Source organism: Hevea brasiliensis, chromosome 1 (genome assembly GCF_030052815.1).
Source record: "Hevea brasiliensis isolate MT/VB/25A 57/8 chromosome 1, ASM3005281v1, whole genome shotgun sequence".
Classification (NCBI taxonomy): domain Eukaryota; kingdom Viridiplantae; phylum Streptophyta; class Magnoliopsida; order Malpighiales; family Euphorbiaceae; genus Hevea; species Hevea brasiliensis.
In genome coordinates this window covers 6,348,403-6,358,823 of record NC_079493.1, presented here as the reverse complement: position 1 = coordinate 6,358,823, position 10,421 = coordinate 6,348,403, and the positions used below count along the sequence as shown (strand labels likewise).

The 10,421-nt window shown below is 27.8% G+C and overlaps 1 protein-coding gene across 1 annotated transcript; it reads right to left on the bottom strand.

The window, feature by feature from the left end:
* Positions 1-1,750: 1,750 nt before the first annotated feature.
* LOC131178589 (uncharacterized) lies at positions 1,751-3,964 on the bottom strand. The gene is made up of 3 exons (XM_058143618.1): positions 2,844-3,964; positions 2,607-2,759; positions 1,751-1,968 (listed from the first exon to the last, which is right to left on the bottom strand). The coding sequence occupies exons 1-3, from the start codon at positions 3,895-3,897 to the stop codon at positions 1,751-1,753; spliced, it is 1,425 nt and encodes a 474-aa protein (XP_057999601.1). The 5' UTR covers positions 3,898-3,964.
* Positions 3,965-10,421: the final 6,457 nt, after the last annotated feature.

Below are 10,421 nucleotides of genomic sequence, written 5' to 3'. Positions count from 1 at the left end.
TTATAAATGGAACAAGCTTTTATAATATTGAGATTTCTTGTTTTTGGTTTTGTAACGAAAGGGAAAACAAGAGTTTGTTTTGTAGTTTTGAAGGAGATATTATCATCGTTAACCATGTAGGGAGTTATCAAGTTAATGAAAGGAGTCCCTAAGATTACACTATGATGAATATCTTGAACAATTACGAATGAGGTTTTGAAAAGAAAATCACCATTAGCTATGGAGGCTTCTGTCTTATAGCTAATAGCCATTTTTGAATTATTTGCAGCTGAAAGTTTTTCTGTGGTTTTTTCGTAAAATTTCTTTGGAACAATTCCTTCTTTAATACAGTTCAAATCTGCTCCTGTATCAAATAAGGCAATTGTATTGATTTTGAAATCTTTTGAAAAAACAATGGTAATTTGTATCAAATATTTTCTGGAGGTGATCTGATTGAGGATGAAAAGAAAATCTTCTGGAGGTTTTTGAGTTTCCAAACTATTTTCTTTATTTTTCTCAGATTCTTCCTGGGGTTTTGAAAACAAAAGCTGGATTGCTTTTGAGTCCTGTGCCTTTTTCTCTTTAAGCTGTTTAAGCTCATTCTTAGTGATTTTTATTTCTCTTTGGAGGCATTGGACTGGAGGGTTTTGTAGTTTTTTCTGATCTTCAGGATTTTCTTCATGCTTTAAAACATCTAAGACTAATTCTTGATTTTTAAAAGCATGTGAACATTTTTTGCATTTTCTTTAGATTCGATTTTAGAATCTGAATTGGATGAATTATTAACTAATCCATCTTTTTATAAAGGCGCGTTTTCTTCAGACTCCTGGTTGGAGTTTGAAGAGGAAGTTGAAAAATTAGTACTCAAATCTTGCATGACTAATTCTTCTTTTTCTAACGATTTATGATTGTCAGTGGATTCAGAGATTTTGAATTCACTTTCCATTTGTAATTCTGGGATTGATTTTGGAAGAGATTTGTTTTGTAATTCAAAGGTTTCTTGGGGTTTTTGTTCCTTTAAAACCTGTTGTTTTGAATTCTTTTTGTGAGGAGTTTTATTCTTAACAGTAACAGGGTTATCAGACAATTTTTCTTCTACTTTCTTTAGAAGATCTTTCAGAGCCGCAATAAACTCTGATTGATTATCTTCTGTCTCCTGTTGTTTAGGTTTTGAAATCTGAGAAGGTTTTGAAATTGGGACTGTTGATTTTGTAGATTTTTTGGACTTTTTTGAAAACGGATATGGAATATCATGATAATCAGCATACATTTCAAACCATTCAAAGAAAAGAATATGAACTTTATATTCATATAGAAAATCATAATATTCTTTTTGAATTTCTTTCCTTCGATCATTGAAATGTTTGAAAAACCACATTTGCTTTTTATGATTTTTAGGAGAATAAAAATCATCATGCAAATATTGTTTGTCTACTTCAAATTCTTTTTCAAGCACATTAAGTTCATGGTTTACATTTTCTGTAATGGCTGAATAGGTAGGAGAAGTAGGTTCTGATTCTGTTTGGGTTTCATCCTGAACAGACTCGTTTTGTAAATTTGTATAAACTGGACGTGGAACATTTGTAGAGTAATCTACGTTTTGTAAAGTGGATTTAGGTATTTCTGAAGTAGAAAACCTAAAAGAGCTAGGTAAATCTGAGGTAGAATACCTAGGCTGAATATTTTCTATTCCAACTGGTTTTGTAACAAGCAAACTAATGACAGAAGGTATATATATATATATATATATATATATATATATATATATATATTACAGTTTTGATATTTTCGGTATCATAATAAACAATGTATCAAGAGAGTGGCTGGTATAGATATAAATTTTCGCCACATCACTGTTTTCTGGAATATGAGATTTTATATTAAATCTGAGCCATTTGTTATTAGTGATGGGTCGCTCTCCCATAACAACAATCATCGAATTGGATGGATCCACGAACCAATCTACTTGTTCCTCCTTAAAACTAAAACCTGCACAAAATAAATAGAAATTCATCATTTCTTTGTAATTTTTTAATTTAATAAATAAAAAAATATGAAATTGAATTGTGCCAAGTAATTTATATTTTCATATATTTAAAAAAATTGATATATTTTAAACTTAATGATAAAATATTCAAATATTTTTGTAAAAAATAATTTAATTAAATAATTTTAATTTTGATAATTTTGACTATATTTGTTGAAATTTTATTTAATTGACTAAAATTAGACTTGTAATTTTTATAATTGTAATAGCCTAAATTTGATCATTAACATAAAATTAGAATTAAATTTTAATTAATTGGATAAAATTACAATAATTTTTTTTTAACTTTACCTAATTAATTGCCAAAATTAAAACAAGTGAATTCAATTCCAGTTTTGTGAAAAAATTAATTTTTATGTAATTAGGCCTATTTGTACAAGTAAGTTAGTTAATTTTCACAAAGAAAACGGAAACAAAAATTATTTATTGTATAGCAAAAGAGTATTTCAAACCAATATAAGGATTAATAGCAAATTTCAAAAAGATTTAATTCTGTTTAAAATGACAAAAGTTTATCATTTTGCACACTTCTTTTACCCAGAAAAAAAAATATAGTAATTAAGAAGTTTGTTAAACTCACCAGGAAGTTCTGCATATAAAAAATAGTCCTCTGAGCGCTCTATCAAATCCCATGTGGGTTCAAAATCCTCATAAACTCTCGTTAGCTTTTTGTTGCTGATCAGAACATCCACTTGCCTTTCGTCAGGCGTGCACTTCAAGTGAAACTGTAAATCTAACATGGAACAACGATAGAAAGGTTGGCTCAAATCTATTTCTCTGTTGCAAATATCACACTGATGCTTGCTTCCAGGCTTACCATCACTTGAAGAATTCAACACGAGGAAGAAACGATGCCCACTATTTTTCGTCTTAATGATGAGATCAGGTAAAGCGCAATTGACATGAATATCATAGAAGCAGTCATAGCATTTGTAGCTAACAGAGCTGCCAAGTTTATCACAAACGCAACATTTATACTGATAATTATACTTGAATGGCATGATAATGAAATTTAGGAAATGTTTGTGTCGACCAGAATGGAGAATTGTTGGTAAGAATCCATGGTTGAGATGGGTTTGGAGGAGGCAATCACAACAATCATCTAAGAATTCTTCACAATTACCGCATTTATGTGTTCGTCGGAAGGCATATTGATCAGGCTTCACTGTTCTCAAGAAAGGAGGGCATTTGTCCAAGTTTGGGGCAGACTCTGCACAGAATTTGTGAAGGTTGAAGTCTTCACAGTCAACACATTGATAGGAAGGGCCAGAAAGGAGCTTTGAGCAACTCTTGCAAACAAGTTCATTTTTGCTTGCTTTCTCGGACAAGGCTAATGCATGCAAGTGGTCAATTACTGGTTGTCTGACTTTCTTTTTGTTTTTGGCATGGCTCTCGATCACTTTCAAAGTATCATCTCTTTCCTTGTCAGAAAGCAAAACCAACATATCGGATACGAGTTTCTTCACATCAAATGACTTTATGTCGACTCGAAGCTTGGGAATCCTTCCATCTTCATATTCATTGTCCTTCTTATCCTTGGTTGTGCATTCGATGATGACAAACCGAGCTTTCTCAGAAATTGCTAAATTTAGCAATTTGTAAAGACGATCAGTCTGAGAAAGCTCACAATTGATGATGACATTGATCTTTAAGCTGAGTTGGGTTAAAGCGAATTGATAAACAGTTTCAAATGGTAAGTTGTGTTTGAGTTCATTTGGGAGTCTGGTTTTTGTTGATTTTTGAAGGGCTAGAGAGGCATCATATTGATCGATGAGAGGGTATTTGAGAAAAGCAGCTAATTCACGAGCTATTTTTGTAGATCCTGAATCATCTTTCATTGCTATAAGCAATGGAGACTGTAGTGCTTCCATTTTTCTCACCTAAATGCACCTCTATCTTTCTCAAAATTAGCTTACTGAGGGAATGAATAAGAACCCAAGATAAGGTTGATTATATGATAGGTAAGGAGAGCTAATCTTAGTTGTAACAACAAAGAAAAGAATATATTATTATTATTATTATTATTATTATTATTATTATTATTAGATGAAAAAATTTATTTGATTATCATGATTATGGTTAAATTATTTAAAAGAAAGTCAGTACATATAATTTTTAATTTTGATTAGATTTATGAATGAAAAGTAGATTCAATATTATGGATGAAAGCTTTTTGATGAGGCAAAACCCAAATTATATAGATTAATGATATATCTAATTGCTTCATTTAGAATAAATTATTTACAAAAAAAAATCAATTAAATTCTCATAAATTATATTTAATTTCTATTTCTTTTAAAATAAATTTTTTTAAGTTAGAAAAAATTGAATTTTTTTTATTCTAAACATGAAAATTAGTCAAAAAATAATTAATTAAATTGAATTCTTATAAAATTTTAGTTTCTAAATAGAGAATATAAATTTATGAATCCAAAAAATAGAAGAGGTTCATAAAAAAAAAAAAAAACTCAAATCCTTCGATTTTAAACTCTTCAATCCAAAGGTAAGCATATAATTCCAAACTTGGAATCAAATTAAGGAATCAGTATATATCCTAATGGTGAAGCATGGAATAGAAGAAAGCATGTTGTACCACCTTTAATTCCAAGGCAAGTAAAGTTTGCTTAATTCATTCCTAAACAAAAGTTCTGCAATGTGTATAAAACATAAGATTTATATTAAAGGGTATAATTTATCACAAGAAAAGAATTAGATTCTTTTATTTTAAGGAATTGATTAATCTCTTGGCAACAATACCTAGTTTGGCTTGATACTCATTTAGCATATTTAGGTTCAAATTTTCACTTTCATAATCTCCTACTAAAAAAAAAAAAAAAACTCTTGACAACAATGAAATTAAAGTATCAATACCCTCATATGAATCGTAAATGCATGAATATGACATATCAAAAAATCAGTAGCTCCTAATAGAATCGATAACAAAGTAACCTTGCCACCAACTATCACTAAATCACCACCAACAAATTAAATTGGTGCTTGCTGTTGCACAAGGTGCTAAAACATGGGTGTTTTGTATCCATTGAACAATGAGCTTAAGTTCTTAGTTTAAAAAATTATCTGATCTAATTAGACATTAAAAATAAATGAGTACCTAATGTGAGAATTTCTATGAGCAGATTTTTTATTTTCTTTTAATAAGTCCTAACTATTATGTATTCTCCACAGTGAAGAAGAGATGGATGCAAAATTTTTAAAGGTAGAAAATTTTTACTCCATCACTAAATTTGATTTGAATTTAATGTGACTTATAATTTGCACTCAAACTAAAATATTCTCAACATTAAAGAATAATTTAATGCTTCGAATTTATGTTAATATATTTAGATTAATTTAAATTTTAAAAAATAAATAAATTTAATTTTTTTATAAAATAAATATTTTCTTAATAGGGCAATTAGCATTAGAACCTAACTTTATTAGGTAAATGATATACTCTTAGCCACTTGATCAAAACAGATTAGGCCTAAAAAATAAAAATTTTGATATAAAATTATATACATAATTCACGAATTAATTCAAAATTGCCATCAAATTGAATTTATCAGAAATATTGAAAAAATCTAAAATAATTCATAATTTAAAATAATTTAAATCTAGTAATTCTAATTTGTTTGCCACCTCTACTTCCATATTGTCATATAAAGTCACTAAAATCTATAGCGCGGCAATTTCTAAAGATTTTTCCTTCAAGACATATAGCTCCGAAATTTACACAAGAAAGAAGAAAGAGGCAAAAAATTATAAAATATGATAGCTAATTAACATCAATTTATAGGGTAAACATTGCATTGTTTGTTGCAGTTCTCTATCTAAAACAATATAATTTTTTGAAAATAAAAAAAGTGTTAATTTACTAATAAGTGATTTGTAATAAAGTTAAAGGAATAACTTATTAAGATGCATTTGGTATAGGTTAAAAAAAGGTAAAATGTTCAATTTAGTCTCGAAATTTAATTTAATCAATTTTTAATTTTTTTTTATCTAATTTAAGTTCAATTTAGATAAAAAAATTAAAATCTATGGACTAAATTTTTTTATTTAAATAAAAAATTAAAAAGTTCAATTTCTTGATTTTGGGACTAAATTTCTTAATTTTTTGATTCAAACCAAAAAAATTTAGAAGCTCGATTTTTTTATTTTTCTTATTTTTAGGCTAAATTGAGTTTAAATTAAAACGTTTGGACTAAATTGAATAAAAAGTTAAAAAATGAGCTAAATTAAATATCCTCAATAAATACAGGAGTATAATTGAGCTTTAAGTCATTAAAAAAAATTGAGAGTTAAGTATTACTTTTAACTTTAAAGAGGGTAATTGTTAATTTAGCTTGCCAAAGTTAACATTTAACCCCCTAAAGGGAGGAAAAATTAACTAGGTTAAAAATTAATTTAATCTCTTTAAGCATTCAAATAATATTAGTAAGAGAGTTAAGGGTTATAAGGGTAATAATTATACCTCATTAATCTTGTAACAAACACCCCATTAGAATTAGAGATAAAAATATTGAAAGAGATGTAATTAAAATTTTTATAATTATTTTTTTTCTAGTATGTAAAATATTAATCACAATACCTTTATTTATAGGTATATAGAGAGATAGTGAAATAAATATATACAACATCAGAATTGAATGCATTTGAGAATTAAAAAATATGAAGAGGTTTGAGAGCTAATTAAACATATGAAGAGGTTTGGGAGTTAGAGAATATAACTGGACGCCCACAATTAACTTATTTATCACATTCCTCCTTAGATGATCATCTATTAAGAATATGTCTCATGATAATTTTATTGGAGAAAAAGTCCAAATAAAAAAAAAATAATGTACTTTTTAAATAAAATATGCAATAAAGTACTGTCTCTTTAAAAATTTACCATAGAAAACTCCATGGGCAAAATTCTTAATTAAGAGAAAAATAGCACAATGTGTATTTGGTCTTCCTCAACAACGACGTCACTTAAAATCTTTGAGAAGGCTTATTCCAATCTTGTATACAAGTTTTTCGAAAGTGCTTTAGTGAACAAATATGCAATATTATCGCTTAGAGCAAATTTGTTCAACATCAATATCACCATTTTTTTTTTTTAAATCACAAGTTAGAAACTTTGATAAAATTAATATATTTTATACTATCTCCTTTAATGTATTCTTTTTTCAACTTATTTATACATAATTAAAAATTTCCTCGATCTCAGAACTAGATAGACCAGAGGTAGTAATTTTTGACAACATCTGATTTGAATTTCAGGTTACCTATAGTTTGTGCTCATTTTAAAATGATTTAAATTTAAATGATTCTCAAAACTAAAGAATAATTTAATGATCCGATTTTATGTTAATATATTTAGATTAACTTAAATTTTAATTAAAAAAAATAAATAAATTTACTTTTTCTGAAAATAAATATTTTAATATGAAATAATATGCAATTTGCAAATTGATTCTAAATTACCATCAAAATAAAATATCCAAAATATAAAAAAATTTAAAATAATTTAAATCTATTAATTATTCTGATTTGTTTATCACCTTATTTTGATATCATCTTAGGAATGATAACGAATAGGTTACTCGTGAAAATCATCCTATTCTTATCTAAACTTGATTAATTCACACAAGAATCATTCTTATCTTATCTAAAGATCTTTCCTTCAATACATATAGTACGAAAATTCACACAAGATGGAAGAGGAGCAAAAATTTTATAAAATATGACGGCTAATCAAGATCAATTTAGGGTAAATATTGAACAATCAGTTGTCTAAAACAATATAATTTTTTGAAAAAAAAAAAGGTTAATTAACTTATAGAGTGATATGAAATAAAGTTAAATGAATAATTTATAATCACTACAAGAAACAAGCTGATTGGGGACAAAATTTATATTTGTCTCAAATAAAATCGAATTATAGAGATGAAATTGTACGTTCGTTACATAAAAAATAATATTTAGCTGCAAAATAGATATTCGTTTGCAATAATTATATTTGTTGAAGAAAAATATAAATTTGTCACTGAATATCTCCTCAATCTGTATTTGCGAACTTTATGAACTTTTCTCAACCAATTTTAAAATTTCGTCTCTAAAAACTATGATATAGTGACGATTTTGTGTTTTGTCCTTAATTATAAGAATTAACGATGAAATAAATTTGTCACCTAATAATATAATAAAATATTATAAATAAATTTAATGAAGAATGTAAAATGGTCGACATGAATTTGTGTTTGTGCCAAATTCTTCTACTAAATTTTCACCTCCGCAGGTAAAGAATCAGCAGCTAATAGAAAAGGTTGCCAATTTTTTTAGTTAAATTATGAGAATTTTAAAAATCCATTTAATCCCTAGTTAAAGAATAGGCAGCTGGTAAAAAAAACCTCGATTCATTCACTCACCTAATCCCTGATAACCGACCTTCAATTTTCCTATTCTTCTATCTTTATTTTGTCAATCGAACTTCAATGTGTCTCATTTTATTTGGGTTTTTCTTCTTAAGGTCTTTATTAATTTTTCAATACAAGAGGTTCCCACTGGCAGATTACTTACCAAAATAAGGTACACTTAAGGAGATTATTTTTTGTGGCATGGGTATAAGGTGTTTTTAGGGTTGCATGGTAGTGGTTTTGGGTTATAGTTGACGCACAAGGAAGTTAAATCTAGAGACTTCTTCTTACTTGGTTCTGTATTCTTAAAAATTTGGCCGATTTTATGTTATTTTGTGCTTGAATTTGCTTCTGGGGTTTTATTTTGGTTCAATCCTTTTTATTTGCTAGGTGATGTTGATTTTGGGCATTTCCTGTTTTGGCATTATCCTCGAGCATCAATTTCTACTATGTCTTTAACTTCAATATGACTATGCTATTTTGTCCCTTTGGATTGTAGTGTTTTTCCTTTTGTTTTGTTGCTCCTCTGTTCTTTTCGTTGGCTTTGTCTACATTTTATCTACTTTTTATGTTATTCCTTGTGTATGATGCTAGTCGACATTCCTCTTGGTGCACCTATTTGGGGTCTTTATTGTAGCTTTATTAGTGTCCTTGTCTGGGCTTTAGTTGCTTACAATTAGGTTGTTGTTTAATTGCTTGGTTTTTTGTTGCTTTGTGCAAACAATTGACATAACAAGACATTATTCTGCTTGTCTATCTACTCATATAGTGATTGCATAATTTAAGTTTTAGAAGCTATAACACTTGTTTTAGTATATTAAATGGATTAATAACATATTGAATTAGTATACGGGCTGCATTGTCAATGGAGTATGCTTCCATACAAAAAACCGTGATGAACAATGAAGAAGCCAAAATAGTGGAATTGTTGTTGAAGGGAATCATGGAGATGATGTGATTAACTTTTATGGTGTCCTTACTGAAGTTATTGAGTTAGAATATATTAAAAACAATCGAACTGTGCTTTTCAAATGTGAATGGTTTGATATTGGAAACAAAAATAAGAAATTAGGAATACAAAAGGATGGGAATGTAACTAGTATCAAATCTCAAGAAAATGGTACAAAAATGACCCATTTGTATTAGCTTCTCAAGTGAAACAAGTTTTCTATTTGAATGACACAAAATTAGGGAAAAATTGACAAGTTGTGCAACACTTTCAACAAAGGCACATATTTGATGCATTGGAGCAGCAACCAACTCAAGATGAGGTGCATCAAGATGATGAGTCACTACAGAATATTGAAGTTTTCCAGGAAGAAATAACCTTGTTACATAGGAATGATATAGATCCAAATATTATTCAAGCTAATATAGTACAAAGAAACATGGGAGAAAATGAACAACACAACGAATTTATTGTGGATGATAGTGGTGATGAAGATGATACATTAGGTAACTATTGTAGTAGAGATGAAGACATTGTGTAACGCCCTCACTGTAGGTAGTCCGTACATTCTATTGTTCCAGCGACTAATGTCTGTTTGGACAATCAGAATGTTTAAAACTACACTTAAACTATAGTGAAGAGACCTAAATTAATGAAATAAATGTAAAGAAAAATTTAATAAATATAGGAAATAATTTTGGGACCCAATTTTAAGGTTTATTTAGGTAAAAATGACATTAAAGATGTTAAAGAAAAGTTAGAGAAAATAAAATAAAATTTAGAGAATTTATTAATTGATATAAAAATAATAAAAATAACTCGATATGCACCCCGAAAGGCATTTTGGTCATTTCACCCCCCCAGAGGTGAATTTTAACCTAAATGTCAAATTAAAAATTGAGAGAATAAAATAATTAACATAAATTAAAAATTTATGAAATGAATTGGAAAATGAGAAAAGAAAAGAAGAAGAAAAGAAAAGAAAAGAAAAGAAAAGAAAAAAAGGCTTATGAAATTTAAAAAAAAAAACTTTAAGTACACA

Excerpts from the sequence above, each read along its gene's own strand:
- LOC131178589 (XM_058143618.1), bottom strand. The coding sequence starts at position 3,897 with ATGGAAGCACTACAGTCTCCATTGCTTATAGCAATGAAAGATGATTCA. Across the intron at positions 2,760-2,843 it reads GTTGAATTCTTCAAGTGATG|ATTTACAGTTTCACTTGAAG; the intron begins GTAAGCCTGGAA and ends GTTCCATGTTAG. Across the intron at positions 1,969-2,606 it reads TTTATATGCAGAACTTCCTG|GTTTTAGTTTTAAGGAGGAA; the intron begins GTGAGTTTAACA and ends TATTTTGTGCAG.